The 22,126-nt window shown below is 54.0% G+C and overlaps 2 protein-coding genes across 5 annotated transcripts in view; both read right to left on the bottom strand.

Annotated features, from left to right (window-relative positions):
• Positions 1–590: 590 nt before the first annotated feature.
• Positions 591–18,215, bottom strand: Slc9a3r1 (SLC9A3 regulator 1). The gene is made up of 6 exons (XM_028889625.2): positions 17,589–18,215; positions 5,462–5,623; positions 4,508–4,661; positions 2,763–2,803; positions 1,694–1,783; positions 591–1,472 (listed from the first exon to the last, which is right to left on the bottom strand). Exons 1-6 carry the CDS (start codon positions 18,015–18,017, stop codon positions 1,281–1,283), a joined length of 1,068 nt encoding a protein of 355 aa, XP_028745458.1. The 5' UTR covers positions 18,018–18,215; the 3' UTR covers positions 591–1,280.
• A 1,087-nt stretch (positions 18,216–19,302) lies between these two features.
• Rab37 (RAB37, member RAS oncogene family) overlaps positions 19,303–22,126 on the bottom strand; it is a 65,315-nt gene continuing 62,491 nt past the window's right edge. For all 4 annotated transcript variants that reach the window (XM_028889632.2, XM_037200811.1, XM_028889633.2 and 1 more), the window contains 4 exons: positions 21,777–21,842; positions 21,188–21,244; positions 21,040–21,116; positions 19,303–20,911 (listed from right to left, as the gene is read on the bottom strand). In XM_028889632.2, coding sequence (XP_028745465.1) covers positions 20,806–20,911; positions 21,040–21,116; positions 21,188–21,244; positions 21,777–21,842 — 306 coding nt within the window. In that variant the 3' untranslated portion in view covers positions 19,303–20,805. The remainder of the gene's footprint in view (positions 20,912–21,039; positions 21,117–21,187; positions 21,245–21,776; positions 21,843–22,126) is intronic.

The following is a 22,126-nucleotide window of genomic DNA, read 5'->3' as shown; positions in this document are numbered from 1 at the left end:
GCCTCCGGGCGAAAGGCAGTATATTCCCCTTTGCAAAGTCCCTTCCAGCCCACCTTGCCACACAATGTGTCCTGCAGCTAATGAACTAGTTTTTTCCTGTGCTGGACTCCCAATCAGGCCACTGGGCGGATAAGGGTGTCTGCGGCAGGCTCAGACTGCTGAGAATCCTGCATCCCTTGGTGGGGGAACAGGGAGGAAAGTCACCCTTGCATCCTGAACCCAGCTCTAGTAAGATTTCACTTGTAGCACTTCTGGAATGAGGAGCCTCAGAGCCCTCTCAGCATGTGGCTCTCGGCTTCCTCTTCCCACAGTCCCCACAAACATCCCTATTGTCCCCACAAACATCCCTATTGTCCCCTGTACCAGGGTGCACTGACATGGAACTAAGTGGACAGAACTGCAGGGCCCTGTGGACTCGGAGTAGCTGCAAAAGCCACTCAGGCTTGGAGTTGCAGAGAACCCCAGATGGTCTTCCAGGAGCATCCCACCTCTCCCCCAGAGGCCAGCTGCCTGGGAATTCTGTTCATGACCCACTCTCTTAGACCCAAAGGTATGAGGCGAAGCTGCAGAGGAAGACACGGAGGCTCAGGCAGGTTAAAGGAACCAGTGAATTTCTGAAGGCATTTCCTTATAGTGGTGGCATCCGGCTCAGGACAGGCAGAGGCAGCCAGGGTTTCCCGTGCTGCCCAGATCTCTCAGGGTGAGAGTAGAAACAAAAATTTAAGGATGAGGCCATTGCCATGCTCTGGGTACAAACAACCAGGAAAATCACAAGAATCATGAAAACAAGAACAGCTCTAAATCCTGTAACACTACACTCTTAAAAAAAAAAAAAAAAAAAAAAGTCAAATGGACCAAAGAAACCCAACCACAGCTCTGAGGACCTTGGGCACCCTGTCCATTATGAGCAATGGCCGCTACAGTCAGTCCCTGGTCAGCCCTGGACTTGGTTGTCACACGTAGTTGAGGGAGGACTTGGTCCAAAGGTCCTTGCTTGGTGAGGGTCCCAGGGATGTCCTAGGCAGACTGGTGAGGGGACACTTGGTAGGAGGAAGCCCTCAGGGAGGAGTGAGGGGGCAGGACAGAAACATTCCCCTTCCCTAAGGTAAGGGAAGAAAAGAATTCCTAGGAAAATCATTTGTCAGGAAGTGGGGTGAAGTGGGGTGCTGATGCTGATTTGAATGTTGATTGGTGGGCAACTGGGAGGAAAGGGGGAGCTAGATCAGGTGGATGGGTGGGTGGCTCCACCTTCCAGCACTGGCTAGCGGGTGATCAGGTGCTCAGAGGTTGCTGAACAGTTCATTTTTCTTGCTCCAGTCCATCTGCGGGGCCCGCTTGCTACTGCGCTTCTGGTGGGCTCTCTCTTTAGCCACAGCCAGGGAGATGTTGAAGTCCAAGATGGGGTCAGAGGAGGAGGAGGTAGATGAGGGCTCGGTGGACTCCTGTCTCTTGGGGCTGTCTTGGGAATTTAGCTGAAAAGAGGAGGAAAGAGTCAGTGTCCATCCCTCAGGGCTCTCTGGTCCTTGGCCTCAGAGAGGTGGATCCCTTGGGGCCATGGCCAAGGTAGCCAGGTCACAAGAACAAACTGCACCTCCCCATGTGACCTCAAAGGCAGGCTAGTGTGCCAGGAACCAGAGTGGCCTGGAAATGGCTTCCCGTAACTCAGTCACCAGCCCCCACGGGGCCTGCCTACCTCCTCACTGGTATCGCTGGAGGCAGATCTTGCCAGGGCTGGCCTGGGGCTCTCTGAAGCTGTCTCTACCAGGGCTTCACGGCTGTTCTCCTGGCACAGAGAGGAAAAAGTATGGGTTGGCAGGGGATGGGAAAGGAAACCCCTGATGAGAGAAGCTGGAGACCTCATTAGAGAGGGTCCTTGCTCAGGCTTGGCCATCCATCCAAATTCCAGATTTATATTACTGCATTCCTAAAAGGATTGGGGCAGCCTGGTTCCATCCATCACCTGGGCGGGAGCGGGGAACTGTGGAATCTCATCCTCCCCAACACCTTTGAGCACTGACTCACTTTGTGGATCAGTGACCCAAGAGGGGCTTCTTGGAGTACCGGGCCACCAAAGTAGGGCCACCGAAGTGCTCCAGTTTGGCATGAGGAAGATATATGATCCCTTAACCTCTTACAGTCCTCTCCAGGCCTTAACCCCAAAGGAGTCAACCAGGGTCTTTAAAGAATAAGATGGATAGAACATTCTAGAACTAAGGACGGGGTGGCAGAAGGTGGGGACCATGGCCTGATTCTTGCCTTCACTAGGTCCCTGTAGAGGAAGTCTTCAAACAGATTTTGCCAACTCCAGGCTCTGTGGTCTGATTCTGAGACAGCCCATGCCAGAGTAGAGGTTTTGGCTGGGTGTGAGCCTGGCACTCAGCCCCTTCCTGGGTCCTTCCATGGCCTCGGCTGGCTCCCAGCCTCACCCCCTTCCCTTCTGCCCAAGGAGGAGGGACTTTGTTCTTCCAACTCAGACTGGAAGTAGCAGGACCAGCAGCCAGACACTGAGGCTCTGTTCTTGGGGGGAAGAATGGCCTCTTCTGTATGGTGGGAGTTGGAGGCGGGGGCTGCAAAGGGGCACCAGGCAGCCTTTCCCAAGTGACAGCCTCACCCCCTGACTGGGGCTGGGGTACTCTGGCGGCCCTATGGTTTGGAGTTCAGGAAGAAACTGGAACTGGGCCCTGATGTGCCAGCCTGAGCTGACTCCCAACCACGCCACCACTGCCCTATCTCCACAGAGAAGCGGGTAGCGGACCCCTTACCTTCTGTATCTCTCCATTGGTGAAGGGCTCAGGCAAGGGGCCTAGATGAGGGAGACAGCAAAGGTCAGTCCAGAAACTTTGGGGGAGGAGAACAGGGGCAGCCAGGCCAGAGCTGTGCCTTGGGCAGCTCACCAGACCTCATACTGGAGGTCAAAGGCTACAGCTTCTTTGGCTGCAAACCACTGTATGTACATTTGACATTTTGATGACCCGGTGCCCAGAAAGATTGTTTGACAGTTTCAGAAAACAAGACCCCACTACAGTGCAATACTTTGGCATTACCAACTAAAATTTATTCTTATAATGTCTCAGTTGGCAAACTGGGGGGACTTGTTTGAGGGTGTGGGGGGGGGCTCACACTTGGGGTGGGCTACTTGATGCTGACTGGCAACCTGTGGGAGACAAGACAGCTCCCTGTAACAGAATGATACTTCGGGCAGTGCTGGGCGCCAGACAGACAGCCCTCCGTATATGAATCCGTGCCTCACCACTGAGCTACCTTCCTGGTCCTAGCTTGACATTTGACCCAGAATGTCAAGATGCCAGGCTTGCTGGAGCGTTAAGAAGGGATGGAGTTCTAGGGTAGCCAGAGAGATGGCTCAGTGATGGCCTGATGACCTGAGTTGGATCCCCAAGACCGGATGGTAGGAGGAGAGAACTGACGCCTCCAAGCTGTCCTCTGGCCTCCACATACACCCTAGGGGAGGGCTGGGCCTTGGTATTCACACATCCCAGGGTAGACAGCAGATTTAGGACCACACCTCAGATTATATAGCTGGCACCTGCTGCCTTGGAGAGAAAACAATGCCAACTATCTTCCACCTGGAAACAAGGGGACAAGAGCGTTCAAGGACAGTGCCCTGGGCAGAGTCAGGAGAGGTCAGTGAGAGGGAAAGCCAGGCTTGAGGTCACCTCCCATGTGGCCTGAGAAGTGGAAGGCACCTTCCACCTTCATAGACTAGTAAGGATGGGTGGGGTGCTTCTGCAGTCAGGCTGTGACACATGTGACTATTTCCCCTTGACAGGACTGTCCACTGTATCCCTCCTCTTGGAGATAGATCTGAGATACGTGGACCCTGACCTACCACTATAATCCTCCTCCTCGGGAGGCCCCACCCACTGCAAAGTCCAGAGAGGTTTCACTTTCATCACAGCACAACAGATACCCTTCCGGAGCCATCTTCCCAGGGACAAAGTCTGGACTAAGGAGTAGGGGTGCTCCGCCCCTCCTGCCTGGTGTGGCTGCCTTACTCACTTTGGCTTGGCTTGAACAGGAGGAGGTGCCAGGCTTGGCAGGATGAGAGTAGGGGAGGGGGAAGGGGCAGGCAGGGGCCCAGGGACTGAAGGGGACCCACTACTCTCTAGAGCCAGCGGGCCTGAGTTTCCAAGGCAACTTGACAGAGCGGGGGAGGGGAGCACTGGGCCCCTGTCACTGGACTCTGATCTGCCCAGCAAAGGCTGGAGGCTGCCCCAGAGTTAACTCTTTCCTCTCAGAGGAATTGCTAGACTAGGCAGAGGCCCAGGCCATGCCTTGGTGCTGATCCAAACCTCACTCGCTCCTTCATGGCAGTTCATTGCTGGCACCTGCCACCTTCAGACACTCATGGGCCACCCCTGCTTCTGCTCTCCACCCACCCATGCTGTGGGGTCTCTCCTTGCAATCCAAGAGGCTGCCCCCCACTTCTGGCAAAGCCTTAGGCACTTGGCTGTGTCCCCAGCTTGCGGGCACCCAGCTGTGCACTCACCATCCAGGTGTTCCTGGGATGGGATCACTTTGCACTTCTTGAAGAACTCATCTGTTTCCTTGTCTACCACCAGCAGCTTGGCCTCGTCCCCTCCAGCCTTGATGGCGGACACCACGTCTCCATGCTGCTTGCCCTCCATGCAGACACCATTGACCTGTGAGGCAGAGCAGGGATGGGGGGGGGGTTACCCACACAGGTCTGGGTGCTGGAGAGGGCAGGTGGAGGAAGCGCCACCTGGGAATGCTGCATCTCCTCCTGTGCTTAGTCCCGAACCCAGCCAGACAGTGGTGCTCTGACAGTCAGCTGGGAAGCAAGACAAATGGGAAGAGCCAAAGAAAATACCCAGAGGAGACTATGCAAACACAGCGGGGAGCGAGGGGGGGCCTGGGAGCCTGGGCTGGGCTCTCCTCCGACCTCCCTCTCTGGGCCTTGGTTTTCTCACGTGTAAAGTGAGAAGTCTTGGAAGAGCTGATCTGTGGCTCTAAGGTTCTCACACTGTGATTCTGGGACCAGCCCAAGCATTTAGTTCACGTTTCCTCTCTCGTGAGCACAGCCGAAGAGCGGAGCGTCTCAAAGCTGAACTCAGGAGAGGGCGTTTGATCCACCCTCGTGCCTGGCACCAAGTGCTCAGGCATCAGGAAGGCCATGCAGGTGGCCTCTGGCATCCACCTGGATTTTGGCAGGTAAATCATGGGTGTAGAGTGTATGTTTAGTAAAGCAGAACCCGAGAGGGGAAAAGAAACCATTTAGCCTGTCGGCATGCCCACCTAGCACTTAATACCCTTTCTTCCCCTTCCCCTACTCTACCTGTGTAGCTGCCCACCATCCAGCATCTCTGGGTTGGCCATATCCCATGGGTTAAGCAAACCATAGACGGTATAAGACTGCCCCAAAGCATCAAAGATTAGGAGGGAAGAGCCTGGGAGATCACGGAGAACACTGGAAAGGGCTCACCTCCACAATGCGGTCCTGGGCCCGGAGTCCAGAGGCCTCTGCTGGTGAGTCTGGGTCCACTGCTCGGATGAACTGGCCTGGCTTAGACTTGTCACTGTGCAGGTTGAAGCCATAGCCATTGGGACCTTTCTTCATGATGCAGAGCCGAGGCCGGAGCTCACGCTGTGGGGATGTAGGAAGCACCCATGTCATCCCACAATGTCCCAACACTGCCTTCTCCGGCTCCACCTCCCTGCCTAGAAGGCTTTGGAATAATCCAGTGGTGATTGGAGCCCACAGAGCAATGCCACACACTCTGGCCCAGGGTTCGGGTGGGAATGGACGTGTGGCCCTGGAGCAAACCGAGTGGCTCTAGAAAAGCCACTGTCCCTGCCTGAGGCTAGTGTCCCTCTGAGCCGTTCTATTACTCACATGTTGTTTTGGTCTTATCATTCCCACCCAAGGCTCATCTGGCCCTCTTGGGCCTGGCTGGATACTTGAGGCTCCTGAGTGGGCCCTTGTATCTGTTCTCTGTTGTGAAGGCAAGGACAGCTGTTTACTGAAAGCTGGCCAGTTTGTTTACAGTAAAGATTTTCATCTCTAGTGGAATCCCTTCTTGACCCCAGTGAGCCAAATGGCCCAGCCAGATGTGACCCTGATAACCTGAAACCCAGCAGGTGGCAGGGCAAAGGGTCCTGGGGTAGAAGGGACACAGCTCTAGGTCCAGCCAAGGATATAGGGAGCAACAGGGTGTGTGTGTGACTAATGCCCAGGGCAGGGCCAATGTCGTCAAAGACAGTGGCCTGGAAAGCAGGGCCTGTTACTTTTTGGTTTGCTTGGTTTTTGTTTTGGAGACAGATTTCTCTGTATAGCTCTAGCTGTCCTGGAACTCACTCTGTAGACCGTGCTGGCCTCAAACTCTGAGATCTGCATGCCTCTACCTCCTGAGTGCTAGGATTAAAGGTGTGCACCACCACTGCCTAGCCTGTTACTTTTAACATTATTTATTTTGTGTGTGTGTGAGAGAGAGCACGCATACACCACAGCCACATACGTGGTCAAAGGACAACTTGTAAGAGTTGGTTCTCTCCTTTCACTATGGGGGACCAGGTCGTCAGACTTGGTGGCAAGTGTCTTGACCCACTGAGCCATCTCACCAGCCCCTGAGGGACACAAGCAGGTGTCTTTTGTGCACCCTGACACTCGGCTGGGAACAATTTCAACATCTTCCATCCTCTTCTGGCAGCTCAGCTCTGAAGCTACAGCCGATATTCACAGACCACAGACTGACAGATGGACAGAATATGGACACGTGCCTGCAGAAGCTGGAGGCTCTGCAAGCCCTACCCAAGCACTAGCCTGACCCCAACTCCAAGCCTGGAGCCCCCTGTTGTCCACTGGCTGGCTGGCTAACCCTGGGCTGCCACCTACCCTATGGGGCAACAAGGCTCCCCTACTAGCTTGTGACTTGGGGCGAACCATTTCCATTTCTGAGCCTCAGGGTCCTTCCTTTAGAGAGGGTGTTTATTGCTACCTGCCTCTCACGGTTGCTAATGACAAAGCAGAAAAGCAACACTCGGGCACTCAAAGTCCCTGCCCAGATCTGGATGTCGCCATTGTTCTTACTAAGTCCCCATGCATACCGGGACTTTAGTATTGTTCTTGCCACTAAGGAACACTCGTGTAACTCGGAGATACTGGGTCAGGGAGGGTGGTGGCCAGGTCGTTCAGAAACCCGAATCCTCAGCTGGGGGTACAAAAGGCAAGGGAGGGGTGGGAAGGAGGGAAAGGAAGGCTTCCAGGCCTCCAGCCCCACCTTTGGGCATTCAGGTCCCATCCCTTCTTCACTCTGGGTGGGGCTGAAGGGATTGCTCATGGGGTTAAGGTGCTTGCTGCCAAGCACAACCTGGGTTTGCTGTCCAGGACACATGGTGAAGAGAGAGAAGTGACTCCCCCAGGTCATCCTATGACCCTGGCATCCCACCCCACACAACATACACATACACAGAGTAAAATTTAAAGAGGTAAAAAGAATGCTTGGCAGGCTCCGTGTACCTGTGTTCGGGATGTTGGGGAGGGGTGTGCAGAGTCCTGAAGGCAGAGAAGTCGACAGTTGAGATTTTCCCTAATGACTTCTTACCCAGAGCCCAGGGACCCCTGACTTCAAACAGCAAAGACAGCCAAATGAGCAGCAGAAAGAGGGTACCACAGGAGACCCCTCCTCCCCTCAGCCCTTCAGCCTGCTGTGACCTGGCCCCTCCTGCAGCCCCCCAGCACCATGTGGTTCTGAGAGTGAGGGTTCTCTTCCTTCCAGCTAATCCCTGCACAAAGCTGCCATGGGCCCTCCCCCAGGCTGCCTAGGTGAGCTAACAGGTCCGACAAGTTGCTGCCACCCAGCACAGGCTCAGCTTTCGGCCCCAGCCGCACACCTCCTGTGGCCGGCCCTCAGTTTGTGGAATCTCAGTTCCTCCCCACCCTCCCCAGGATTCCCTTACTCCAGACTTCCCACAGCAGCCTGGCTGAATCTGGTTAGCTGTTTCTGAGACAGGGAAACTGCAACTCGGAGAAGTTAAAGCCCACTCAGTCTGGCTGGGGCCCGGCTTTCCTCCCACCACAACGGCCTTGTCCTTAGCACTGGGTCCGGAACTCGGCAGCCTGGAGTGAGGCCTAGTGATGGGCAGATGGCAGGGGCTCTTCTCACACTCACCAGGTGTCTGGGAGCTAATGAAACCACAGGCTTCCTTCCGGGAGCTCCACGCCTCCTGCAGCCAGAGCCCCAGCCTGAGTGGAAGGATAAAGCCTGGCCTGGGTGACGAGGCTGTGAGCATGCCTGGGCTGGCACTGTGGCTAGAACCAGGCTGAGGGTTCAGGAGCGGTGGCTCCCTAGTACAGGGCAGGGCTGGGCCAGGTGCCTTTGTGATGCCCACCTTCCAGGTCCAAGTCTGTGCTTTGGATTTCCCCTACTACACCTTAGCAAGTGTTACCTCGGCAACCCCTTTCTAGTGACGCACGTCATCAGAGTTCAAAGGTCCACTTTGCATCCTTCGGGCACATGAGGACCAGGAAGATTTAGAGGACCCTGCCTAAGGGGATGAGACATCCTCTACTCCATTGCCCTCTGAGTGGTTTTGTGGTTGATTCAGGGTCTGCGGGTGGTAGCGTGGGGTGACTGGTGTTCTCCAGGAAGCTTTCCTCCAGGCAGCACTCACAGACCTTCCATGTTAAAGGGTCCCTTTCGGAAGTCTCTAGAGCAGTGGTTCTCAACCTGTGGGTCAAGAACACTTTGGGGGTCGAACAACCCTTTCACGGAGTCATCTATTAGATATCCTGTATATCAGATGTTTGCATTATGATTTATAACAACAGTAGCAAAATGACAGTTACAAGGTAGCAACAAAAATAATTTTATGGCTGGGGATCACCACAGCAGAACTGTATTAAAGGGTCCCAGCATTAGGAAGGTTGAGAACCACTGTTCTAGGTCTCTTCCTTCACAAGCAGGGGAGGGGGAAGGGTTTTAAACTTTCAGAGAAACTAGCCTCTTCCTTTCCCGTCCCCAGGAGCTGTCACTGCAGCTGCTGAGTCAGCCCATCCCAGCTTGGGTGGAGCTTAGGAGTCCCCTGGGCGCAGGCCCCCGGTTCCCAGGCCTAGAGCCAAGTAGAGATGGGGGAGGGGCAAGGTACCAGAGCTTGGATTCTGCCTCTGGGAAAAGATAAAGGGGAAAACTCCGCACTATCCTGGGCTTGGTGTGTGCCCCCCCACCCTAAGTGGCCCTGGGACTTGTGCCAACCCCAGAAGGATCCATAGCATGGGGCATGGAGGGGATGGGGGAGCACCTTCATGGGAACCCAGACCCAGAGGCTACATAGAGTCTCCACACAAACTTACAAAGAAAAAGTCAGGACAGGTTCAGGAGATTGGGGATGCAGAAGCAAAATCCCCAGGCAATGGTGGCAGAGGGTGGTTGGTGTCAATGGACCTGAATGGGGCTGGACTAACTGTACTTCTCTCTTAGCTTTCCAGAGAGGACCAGGAACATTGCCTCCAAACCCTCCTCAAGGAGCCTTTTCCTTTCTCCAGTTCTCAGGCTGCCTGCCCCTTGACCCTCTGCCCCAGGATCCTAACCTCACCCTAGGAAGCCAGGCCAACATCTCCACCCACTCTTTGTAGGCTAGGGAGGATGGGGGCACGGAATTCAATAGTCACCACCCATGGGCCACCTGGAAAGCTGAGGAAAGTCGATACCCCCTAATCCTGGTGCTGTGGAGAGCAGCAGGCCCAAGGCTGCTCCCTGCTCCCCCCCCTTGAGGGGGGTCTGCTGGGTGGCTAGGGGACCAACACCCCCTTTGGATCTGGTCCCTCCCTGGCTGATACCATGGTGATGGGCTCAGGAGAAACAGCCAGGCAGTTTCTATCACTTCCCAAGGGCCAGCCAGCTCCAGGCCCCAGCAACAATGGGCTGCGAGTGAGAAGACCACCAGAATGGCCAGGGAACACTTTCTAAGACTGTCCTTCCCCAGCCCAGCCCAGCCCAGGCCAGGCCAGGGCTCTTATATAGGGAAATAAGCCTGGTGCCCTGCTATCTCACACTGAGGAAGTGGCCCCAGATCCAGATGAGGGACTAAGAGGGACAGAGGGGAGGAGCCCTTGGGGGGAGGGGCTGGGGACATTGCGGGAAGCAGCTGGGGTTTTTCCCCCCATCAACTCGGAGGGACATAGGCTAGAGCTAGCATTGTTCCTCAAGGAAGCTTGATGGAGATGGCTTGATTCTGCCTAGGGTTGCCGCGGAGGGGCAGCACGGGATGCTCTTCTTTAGGCAGGCTGAGAAGTGACCAGGGGCTTGGAACTCTGTAAGCTAAAAGTGTCCTCTGCTCACTCCTGATGTGGGATTGGCTCCTACCAAGCCTGATGTCATCTCAAGATCCCTGTAGGACCCCTTCCTCTTTTATCTGTACAAGAACACTTCTGGTCCCAATTGAGAGAGAGAGAGAGAGAGAGAGAGAGAGAGAGAGAGAGAGAGGGAGGGAGGGAGGGAGGGAGGGAGGGAGGGAGGGAGGGAGGGAGGAGATGGTCCTTGTAGGAGCCAGGTAGCAGGAGGAACCAGGAGAGCTACAATGGGGGTGGGGGGGGAGGGGGGGCTGCTTCAGAGACACCAACACTCTGAGTCAGAGCCCCCGAGCCAGGTCCTCACTTTGACTAGTAGCTGACTAGTGTCTCCTCTCACTGCTGGACAGAGAGGCTTACGGTGAAGCAGAGTTCCGCTCCATTCTCTCCCAGGCTGGGGAAGCCTGAGACAGAGCAGGCTGGTACCTGGGCTACTGCCTAGCTGGACACCATCCAAGGCTGGCCGCCAGGTGCCTTCCTGCCTGCCCGGCAGGCAGTCCACCATTACCAACCCCCACCCTTCTCCCAGAAGCTGCCGATTTATGGGCTGTCCCAAGAGGCTAAGCAAGGACATTCAAGGAGCTCGTTGTGAAACTGGGGCTCATTATTGAAGTAACGAATAGCAGCTATCATTTACTGAATGTTTAATATGGACTAGACACTATGCTGGGGGCTTTATATTTATTTTCTCAAAGAAACCCCAATTGTAACTCTGTAAGGGAGATATGCTCACATTTCAGAGGGGAAAGTAAAGCTCAAATTGTTCAACTATATATGGTTGATAACAGGAGAGAGCAGGATTTGAACTCAGAGCTGGACTAGCACTACTGAGTACAAATATACTAGACATGTGGGGAATTTCAAAAAGAACCAGGCACGGTGGCAATAACAGGCAGACCTCTGTGAGCAGGCTAGCCTGGTCTACATAGTGAGTTCTAGCACCGCCCCCCGCCAAGAGATGATAAAGTAAAAATGTAATCAAAATACAAAATATTGTCATTTCAAGTGTGGATTTGTTTAAAAACTTGAAATAGTTGATGGCCGTGGTGGTGCACACTTTTAATCCCAGCACTTGGAAGGCAGAGGCAGGTGGATCTCTGAGTTTGAGGCCAGCCTGGTCTACAGTGCAAGTTCCAGGACAGCCAGGACTACATACACAGAGAAATCCTGTCTTAAAAACCAAACAAACAAATAAAACACAAACAACAAAAAAAGAAAGAAGAGTTTACCTCTTTTTAGTTGTGCAGGCTGAACATCCCTAATCTAAAAATCTAAAGTGCCAATTGCTCCAATAATCTGAATTTTTTTCCAGACAGGGTCTCCTGTAATCCAGGTTGGCCTGGCTTCAAATTCTCTACAGATCCAAGAATGACCTCCTGTCTTGACTTCCCAAATGACTAGGGATTCCAGGTGAGTGCCACCATGCCCAATTTTATGTGGGACTGTGGCTAGAGCTCAGGGTTATCAAGTCTGCTAGGCAGGCACTCTATCAACAGAACTATGTCTCCCTAGTCCCCAAATTTGAAATTTTTGGCACGGACATTACAAATGGAAAATTCCATACTAGAACTGGCTCCTAAGCAAAGCATGAGTCCTCCCAGGCTGTGCGTTGAGACGCAGGTGAATTTTGTGTGTAGACTTGGGTCCTGACCTGAGATCTCAGGTTGGCATAAATCTTCCAAAATTGGCAAGCATCCAAAATTCAGAACACTTCTTGTCCCAAGAATGTTAGATTAGGGATTTCAACTTGCACCAGGCCCCCATGGCCAGCGTACTTCCGCTTGGACACTTCAAGTGGCTAGTGGCGGAAGACTCAGCTGCCTCACTTTCTGCCGCTGTGCTGCCAGAGATAGCCCCAAACAGGCTCTACTCTTTGAACTTGCTTTGGGCATTGGGCCGTGACCTGACAAGCACACGGAGAGGCTGCTTTTGTCTCTGATCCCAGTGAGGTCTGAATCTGGCCAACGTTCTCTGCATGTCACCATGCTGCCTTTGAAGTCATCTGTCCTCAGGAGGTCTATAGCTTGTCCTTATTTAGGATCCAGGGACTGAAACACTGTCCTGGCTGGGGCTGTGAAGAGTGTGAGCCGTTCTACCTGGAGGGGGAGGCTCCATCAACAGTCAAAGCCAGCCTCCTGGGGTCTCTGTGCTTCTGGTGACTAGCAAGGAAAAGTAGGGGTGGGGGTGGGTAGGGGTTGAGACTTTGTTTCCCAGGCTCCACCCCACTCATGAAGGGCTAGGCTAACCCTTCTGGGCTGAGCTACTAGGAGGTATCTATGCTTTTCTGGGGTACAGACTGCTTAAAAGCTCTAGCTCCAATAGGAGCTATAGTTACCCCAACCCCTGTAGGGAAGCTGGTTCAAGCACACCCTGAACTGGCTATTTTAAATGTCTGCGTTGCTGAGGTTTGAACCTGTAGCCTTGTGTATGCCAGACAAACTATCACTGAGCACAAAGAAGCCTGGGTTTATGACACTGTGATGGTTCACATTTATCTAGAGAGCCAGGCCCTGAAGCACAACCCAACCATGTGGCCAAAGGGAGGTATACACACAAGGGGGCCATGGCTGGGGAGCCAAGATGCCTTGCTTGCTAGCTGAGAATTACTCCTAGCTGAGAATCATCCCTAGCTGAGAATCATCCCTAGCTGAGAATCATCGTAAAAGCTTTCTCCATCCCCATAAGAGATCTGCCTAGGGTGATGGTGATCATGTGCATTAAATACGTTTCCTTTCCAAATAGGTCCACCCTACCTTAGGACATATCAGTAAACACTAATGATCAGCATCTATAGCTCATTTCCCCCAGAGAAGAGGCCACAGCTCCAGCAGACTTTGACATTGCTCCTTGGCCTGCAAACTCCTAGGCATTCCCCCACTTTCCCAGAGGCTCCAGGGATGGGGAGTTACTTCCCCATCAATCTGGAGTTTCCTGAGAAGGAAGCTCCTTTCTGCCTCTAAAACAACCATTCCAGAAAGACAAACTTGTCAATGGCCCGAGGCTAAGAAACAGGGGCTCTGCCGGTTAATCCACAGAGAAAATGAACCCAAGTGTAGCATGACCTATCCATTCCTTTTTCTTTTTGTGAGACAGGGTCTCACTGGGTAGCCCTGGCTGACTTGGAACTTGCTATGTTGTCCAGGCTGGCCTCAAACTCAGAGATGTACCTGCCTCTGCTTCCCTGAGTACTGGGACTAAAGGTGTGTGCCAACGAAGGGCTTTGACCTGCCCATTTCAAAGCCAAACACCTAGCAGCCTCCTTCCAAAGTCTGCCCTTCTGAAGCTCCATCTTGGCCAAATTAAACCTGTCAACTAATCATGCCTGCCCATCGATCCTGCTTCCCGGGGTACCTATACTATCTTTGCCTCTAGGGTCAGGGTCAAGGCTGGGAGGAACCCGAAGGAACCCAAGTGCTTTCTCCTTGATGCCTGTCATGTTGTTGCTCTTCCTCACAACCCTGCAGGCTGGGGATTGGTATCCCATTTCACTGAGTGGAAGCTAAGGCTCACAGGGACTAAGGAATGATGTGGGCTTCAGAGCCAGAAGGCAGTAATGCAGACTCCCAACACTATGTCTGACCCCAAAGCCTAGACTTTCGGCCTCCCTGTCAAAAGGGAAGCCACTAGAGGGCAAGAAGGAGTGGGTTGATTCTATCTGGAATTCCATCTCTCGGTGTACTGGATGCACAAACAAGCCCAGGTGTGCTGGACGGGGATGAACTGGGACAAAGGTCCTTTACAGCTGTTGTGTATTCACTCATTAATTCAAAAACATTTATTGAACACCTCCCTATAGTCCCTATAGTCGGTACAGAGCAGTGTTGGTGACAGAATAGGAACAACCCAGGGCTGTGCCCTGGGGCTTCCCATGTATCAGAGGTGGAAGCTGTGAACACATGCACACAGAGACACAGGACACATAGCTTGAGGGGATTCAGACCTCTGCTGTGGCTGAGAATGGGCAGAGGGGTGGGGAGAGTGGGTCGCCAATTTTCTGGAGAGCCGTAGCACTACATAGAACTATTATCATTGTTATTATTAAATATGGATGCAGATCTTGTCCTGTAGCCCGGTCTGGCATTGAACTGGCAATCCTCCTGCCTTTGCCTCCCTTGTGCTGGGATTATAGGCCTGAGCCGCCACACCCAGCTCATCACATAAACATTCAACAACAGCGATCTTTCAGCACTTCTGAGAGCTGGGCTTGGCCACAGCTGCACCTGCCCAGGTAGGGAGGAATCATCGCTGTGAACTATTTGTTACTTCAAATGCCAACAATCAACATTTACTGAGCACTTACTTAGTGCCAGTATTGAGTGACTTATACACATCCTTATGTAATCCTAAGAACCTCATGAGGTCACTGCCATGATTCCCAACTTACACAATAGGAAACAAAGGCTTAGGGAGATGAAGAAACTGGGCTCCAGGCAGTTCGGTTAGCACAGCTGAGCCGGCTCAGGTCTACCCAGGCCCCTCTTTGGGCCAAAGCTCAAGGAATTAGGCCTTGTCCTGTGTCTGGTAGGGAAAGACTACAGGAAAGCAGGTGAAGGGCCGGTGAGATCGCTCAGACAGTAAAGTTCTCAGACAGTAAAGCCAGTAAGCATGAGGACCTGAGTTCAATCCCCAGACCAATCCCGCCCCCCCCCCCACCCCATGCAAGCCAAGCAGTGGAGGTTTAGGTTTATAATCCTAGTGCTAGAGAGGTGGAGACAGGAGGATCTCCCGGGCTCACTGGCCAGCCAGCTTAACCAGATTCAAAAATTCCAGCCTGCTGGGTCTTTAATCCCAGCGCTCAGGAGGCAGGAGGATCTTCTCTATGAGTTCCAAGCCAGCCAAGGTGACAGAGTGAGATCCTGTCTCAATACCAACCAACCATCTCTGCAAATCTGAAAGTCCCAGGCCTTAGTGAGAGATGCTGTCTTTGGAGACAAGGTGAGGACTCAGTGTGGTGGAGCACACCAGTGACCCCAGCATTTGGGAGGCAGAGGCAAGAGAACCTCTGAGTTGAGGTAAGCCTGGTCTAAAGACCAGCCAGAACTACATAATAAAACCCTGTCTCAATAAAGACACCTCTACCTCCTTGGGCCTCAGCAGGCCAGTGGGGATGGCCAACGTTCCAGGCACCTCTCATCACCTGCCCTGTTTGCTCTTGGCCCACTGAGATGCCACTCAGTCAGTCACAGCATCTTCGGGTTGACGCCTCTGTCACACGAGAACTGATGAGATTAATAGAGCAGTTCCCGCTCTGCAAATGAATCCAGGCTAACACTAACTGTCAAATCTCAGCTGGGTGCTTTATAGACAGAGGAAAGGCATGCCTGCCTCAGTGTTTGTTGGCGTATTTTGCAGTATTGGATGGGGCATGTGGGGTGTGTGTGTGTGTGTCATCTGCAAGCTCACCACACCAGGATATGGAAACTCAATACCAGAGAAGCGCAGCAGACTAGAGCTCAAGGGGCCGGCTCAAGGCTTGGGCAACAATGAACTTAGCCACCTAGCAGAGCACAAGTACTCCCTATTGAAAAGACAGACCCTGTTGCCCAACTTTACAGATGGGAGAATCAAAGCTCAGAAAATGACTGACAGGTCCTAGGAGGCTTTCCCCAGGACGGTTCTACTTTGAGTCTCCGGGCCTGAGGAATCTACACAAATGTAGGTGTCCTATTACCACCTGGGGACCCTGATTCTGTGTTCCCTCAGAGGACAGGTCTCCAAGAGGAAGCCCCAGCCCCCTGCCTTTCTAGATACCATATAGTCTGATATAGACCCTTCCACAGCAGCTCCCCCGGAAAGGGCAAGGGGCGGAGCTGAGCATGACTGCAACTTGGTGTGTATCTGGAGGGTGAGGGGAGGCTGCTGATTATCTGTTCTGGTGCTAAAGTCCAAAGGAAAACCAGGGAGGGGGGTGGAAGGGAAGGGAATGGCGAATCAATGGACTCGGGACAAAGTTCAAATTGGGTTTGAGCCTAGGAGCAAAGAGGTCACCTGTTCAACTCGCTGCCAGGGGCTCTGCTACTGCTTGCCAATGCCAATTTGGCACTGGCAGGAAGTGGGAACCTGGTGGCCCTGGCATTCCCAGACCAAACTCTGGCAGAACAGGGCTTCTGGTGACCTCACTTCCACCAAACCAGTTGGTACTCTCAGGCTCCGCCTTCAACCTTAAGGCTGAACAGTGCCCTTTCTCTGTTGAGGGAGAATCTTTCCTGGCTCCATGGATACCTCTGGCACATGTCGCTACCAGGTAGAGAGCTAGTACATACACACTGAAGGACCTGCTTCCATAGTCTGTTCCTGGGCCTGCTTCCCTCCCTCCCTGCTCTCTAGGGATCGGAGGCTCAGCACAACAGCTCCTGTTCTGCCAGCTGCCCCTCCAGCAGCTGATCCAAACCGGGGTTGTTTGGGGGAAATACCAAACACCGGCAAAACCAACCAGCCGGCTTGCTATCAGGACACTGGAGTGAGCAAGGACAATACCAGGGCAAGACCACCAGCCCATGGTGGACTCCGCGGGACACTGCTTGGCCTTATGACCGCTCCCTCCCCCAACCATCTTTCTCCTCCTCTTCCAAGGTCCTCCCACCAGGCTCCCAGATACCAGCAAGCGAGCGCTTACTCCTCACATTCCAGAGGACCATAAATCCTCCAGGGTGGCAGAGCCACCACCCCCAAGACGCCTCTGCGCCTCCTCCCTGCACCCCACCCCCACCCTTCGCTCCGAGACGCTAGGACTTCCTCTCTTTCTTAGAAGTCACTTTAGACTTGAGAAGGATGAAGTCCAATCGGTGTGAGTTAATGATGCACAAACTAGGGAACCGAGGAGGTGCGGGTAGGACAGCGAGGGCCTTCCCAGGGATCTCACACCAATTTCAGCTACCATCCACAAGGACTGACGAAAGGGGAAAGAGAGAGAGAGAGAGATGAGAAAGAGAGAGATAGAGGGAAGGAGGGAGGGAGAGAGAGTTAGTTTTGAGCAGGGATAGCCGACGAAAGGGTTCCAGGGAGTCCGGGATGGGGGACAGAATCCAATTAATGGGAACCGAAAGTGCAGGCGGTAAAGGAGCTCCGCTCCCCAGCGAGCCGGGACAGGGAGATGGGGTCGCGGGTCGCACTCCGAAGCTTGCCTCAGGAACTGCGATGGCTTCGGGTCAGAGGGCGGAAACCGTTTCCTCCTCGCTGCTGGAGTTTCAGAAAGTGCTGGACGTCCGGGGCGCCCGAGTCTCTCCGGAATCCCAGTCCCATACCCAGTTCAGCCGGCACTTACCCGCTCCAGGTGACTCTTTTCGGCCTCGTTCTGGTCTCCAGCCTCCGGTGCGTCAGCGGCGGCCGGCGGCTCGGCTTGTTCGGACTTCTGGGCGCGCAACAGCTCCTCCCCGACCGGGACGCCCAGCTTCTTGAGATGCTCGTCCGTCGCGGGGTCGACCACCAGCAGGCGCACGGCGTTCAGCGCCGCGCGGATGCGGCTCACCACCTGCTGATGCGTCTCCTTCTCCACATTCTCGCCGTTCACCTCCACCAATCGGTCCCCGGCCAGCAGCCCCGACTTCTCGGCCGGCGAACCCGGCTCCACCAGTCGGATAAACTGGCCCACCTTGCCCTTCTCCCCGTGCAGGTGGAAGCCGTAGCCGTTCGGACCCTTCTCCAGGCAGCAGAGCCGGGGCAGGGGCTCCCCGGCCGCCGCGTCCGCGCTCATCTTGCCCTGCGAACGCTCAGCGCGGTTCCCGTCGGAGGCCGGGGACGCACGGCCTTTCTTCCCGCGCCGCGGAGCTCGAGTTGGGAGCTGAGCACCTCACCGGGCACAGCGAGCAGGTGTCCCAAGAACCGCGGCAGCGAACGCACAGGAAGGGAGCGAGCCAATCCCCGCCCTGCGCGGCGTCTGAGCGTTCCAGAGCCCGCCCCAGCTCCTAAAGCCGAGGGCGGGGCTGTACCGTGGGTGTGGATCACCGTGGACCAATAAGAAGCCACAAACTCGGACTCTTGGGCCGGGGTGAACAAATCTGACCAATCAGAATGGTGGAGGTGTGGCTTGCACTCGGCGCGGCTCCCCGCAGCGGGAGAAGAAAAGAGAGCCCAGGAAGTGGAAGTGTTTGTTACCAAGTGCCGAGTTGGGCTGATGGGGCGGGGCTGGAGCCAGGGCCGGGTTCCAGGTACTGAACCCAGGGGCCTCGCGGGCTGCGCTCTGGTTTCCACGACGTGGAGGGGGATTTAGAAGAGCCAGTCTCGGGGTCAAGGATCCTCAACGCTTTAACTGCCATCAGCCAAAGCCTGTTGCACAGCTTGGCTCGAGGGGGCGGGGAGGGGGGGGAACAGTTGCCGGGGAAACCATCCCACACCCCTCACACACACTCACTCCTCCCCTTCCCCGGGGCCAGCTTAAGAACCGGACGGATGTCTTCTGTAACACAGTAACACTGTAACAGGGTAACTGTAACAGAATAACTCTGGAGCGGGGTTATTTAAGTAACAAAGTTTTCTACTTGTGGAGTCACTGCGCTGTCTCAGGACTTGGCATTCAGAGAAGTTTTAGGCTCTGGTCCCTTCTAGGAACGTGTAGGGCGGGTCTGAAAGGCCAAGGCTCCTTGCAGCCCACCTGGAAGACAGGCTGCCCGAGGGTAGATCAATCAATAAATAAAAGGCTTGGTTTTGGCAGCAGCCTCTGGCTAGAGAAAGGGGGTGGGGAGAGACAGCTAGGTAGTCAATCTCAGGATTCACTCGACAGGGAATGGAGGCCTGGCTTTTTTCAACAGAGAAAGAAAAATGACTTGGGTTGTGAGATAAGCTTTCCAGCTCCCTTTTCCCCGCAAAGATGCTGGTGTGGGGGAGGGCAGTCAGCTAAGGGTGAGGTGAGCCTATGAGGACACCAAGAATGAGGATGGAATGATTTGAGCATTGGGTAACAGTTGCCCACATGCCAAGTAACAAACTCTCCAACGTGATCCCTCTTCCTCTGGGAACAAACAGGAAAAAACGTCAGGCTATACTTTCCAAAATACTGCAATTTAATTCTGAAAAACACAAATGCCGGAGACCCAGAGCTATGGGACTGGAGCTCCTGCAACCTGCTCAGAGCCCCAGAAGAGAACAGGCAAGCCCAGGCTCCTCCTCGATCTGCCTGTGAGAGGTCACAGAGAGCTTCCTTATCACCCCGAGTTTAGAGTGCTGACTCTGCTCAGTAGACCAAGCTTTCTGCCTTGAAAGCAAATGCAGTTAACCTCAGAAATGTGCAATGCATACTTTCTTGGCGCACCAGTCTCTGCCCAGCCTACAGAGCTGCAGTAAAAGGTGCCTATGGGTCATGGATCTGCATACCTCCAGCATCCTTCTAAAGGTGAGGCCAGGGCTTTGGGAGACACATGGCCTCGGGCCTATAAGACCTCCTTGCTGCCCTTCTCCATACCCAAAGCTTGACCAAACTACCTTGTTTTGCACCTATTACATCGGCTCACCCAGAAATGGACAACATCCTACCCTTTCACCTGATTTAGTAGAAGAGGAGGAGATAAAACTGTTTTGGCCCTAGTATTAGTCTGAAGTTAAAGGAAAGAGCAGGGAGGAGACAGAGAGCTGGGGCTTACTGGGAAAAATTGGACTATGGGGTTGTTCAGTTCTGCTTCCCGCCCACTCTAGGAGCCAGTGAGTTCTTTGTCTGGCTCTTACCTCTGCCTTAAATAGCTGTGGTGCTATACACCTTGTCACAGGATTGGGAAGGAAGGAAATCTTTTTTTCTTAGCTCTGACCTGTAGGAACCCAGGCAGAAGGCTGATGGGAGAGATTCCATGGGATGGTGGGGCATTCCCTGGGATGTGAGGTCCAGAGACTAGAAAGTAATATTTTCAGGTGCCCCACTGTGCTTGTATGCTAGAGAAAAAGGGGCACACTTCCAAAAGGAGGGTGAGGAAGCCCAGAGGTAGTTGAGCAGACCCCTCCCAAGTAACTGCTTCTTACACACACACCCCAATATCCACTTTTATCTTTTATCCTGAGGCTTTGGGCTAGTTCCCAGCACTAAGGCCCTTCCTGATGGGAATGGCTGTCCCCCGGGGAGATGGAAGAAGAGAAGGCTGGGGTCTCCTAAGCCTTCCCAGTGAGAATGGTAACAGGGTCACAAACAGCTCCCACACCCTAGCAGTGCTCTGGTGTTCCCTGGTGCCATGCTGGTGCAGTAACACCCCTGCTAGGAGGGAGGTCCAGGCTTTTAGAAGCCAGTCCCAGAAGGCAGAAGGACCACCAAGTCCCTACCTATTGTGGTTTTTTTTAGGGATGGCACACTGGCGCCTTTTTTGGTGTTAGTTTATATATATTAAGATAAAGTATGATTATTTTACCCTTCCCATGACACAGGGAAGCTTGAGAAAAGAGGGTGGCAGCTGCCTCCCTGGCCAGGGCTGCCTACTGAACTCCCAGCTCTCTCCTGGTTGGCTGGGCAGTTAGAATGACTGCATTCCCAAGGGTCTCTGGGCCTCCTCTTAGCCCTTTGGGAGTCACACAAAGGAGCAGCAGCTGGAGCGCTTCTTCTGGGACTCCACATAGTCACGGATCTGGAAGCTGGGCTCATCAGGCTGCCGGCCTGCGCGATACTTCAGCTCCCTAGAACGGGAAGAATCATGTGCTGTGCTGGGAACATAGAGCCAGCCGGGCATTCCCTACCCCCACCTCTGGCTTCCCAGATTGCTTCCCACCCCACCCCAGGCCTCCCTTCCCTGCTCAGCTCTCACTTGGCAATTGCCAGGAAGGCCAGCTCCACATTCATGCCGGTCTTGGCACTGGTCTCCATGAAGGGAACACCATACTCCTGCCCAGGAGAGAGTATTCTCAAGGTCTGCTTCTGGCCTCTCTCACCCAAACCCATTGGCAGTCACTTACCCTGGCCAGTGTCTCTCCATCCTCAGAGCGGATCACTCTTTCACTGCTTACATCCGCCTGTCAAGCCCATGTGAGTCAATCAACTCCAGGGAAGGAAGCCTTGACCCCAGGAAGTCCATCTTTTGCCCCATGAGCAAGCACTGCCCGCCCTCTTCTGGTAGCCCGAGGGACTGCAGGCAGGTGTGATTGGCCTGGGGCCAGGGTTTCTGAGTTGCTCAGGCTGTGTGTGCCCGATGCCCTGCCCACCCTGAGCACGTGGGGAGGTGTGTAACTCTAGCAAAGGGTGTGGTGACCCAGCTTCATTGGGTGACAGTAGCTGAGTTAAACACTTCATACTTAACCCCTGACCTGTCCATAATGATCTAGTGATGGCTGGCAGCTGAGCCACCTGGCAGCAGTTTTAGGCTGTTGGTGGAAGGGGTTTGGAGTGGGATAGGTAGAAGTCATAAGACATGTCTGACTCCCGCCCTGGAGACCTCAGAGTCCCCTCCCGGAAGGATTTAGGTGGATATGGAGCTGGGTGGGGCTGGTGCTGAGGCGGTGGGAGAGAAGGGTCAGAGTGCACTGCCTCTCCCACAGAACCACTCACCTTGTTGCCTAGCAACATGATCACCACATCTCTCTGGGCATACTCATGAATCTCTGTGAGCCAGGCCTGTGGGAGAGGGGAAGCTGAGCCAGGCTGAGGCCAAGGACCAGGGTATTCTTCTCCTAGAAGGCTCTGTCGGGATTCTAAAACCACAAAAGGGCTCAGTAATCAAAAGCAATGTGATCAGCCCTGTGTGGCAACACGGGCTTATAATCCCTGCACAGAGGCAGAAGGACAGAGTTGGAGGCCAGCCTGATCTAGACCTTGCCTCAAAACAAAACAACCCAACAACAACAACAAACAGGAACTGGAGGTGGAGATGGAGCTAGAGATGACCAAGTTTGGCTGGG

Source organism: Peromyscus leucopus, chromosome 8b, assembly GCF_004664715.2.
Source record: "Peromyscus leucopus breed LL Stock chromosome 8b, UCI_PerLeu_2.1, whole genome shotgun sequence".
Classification (NCBI taxonomy): Eukaryota; Metazoa; Chordata; class Mammalia; order Rodentia; family Cricetidae; genus Peromyscus; species Peromyscus leucopus.
Note: the sequence above shows the minus strand (reverse complement) of the source record. Positions and strands in the feature narration are given on the sequence as shown.

Bases quoted from the DNA above. Each gene is read 5' to 3' on its own strand.
- Slc9a3r1 (XM_028889625.2), bottom strand. From the start codon at position 18,017: ATGAGCGCGGACGCGGCGGCCGGGGAGCCCCTGCCCCGGCTCTGCTGC. The intron at 5,624-17,588 runs GTAAGTGCCGGC...ACATCCCCACAG, and splicing joins AAAAGAGTCACCTGGAGCGG to CGTGAGCTCCGGCCTCGGCT. The intron at 2,804-4,507 runs GTGAGTGCACAG...TCCCTCATCTAG, and splicing joins ATCCCAGGAACACCTGGATG to GCCCCTTGCCTGAGCCCTTC.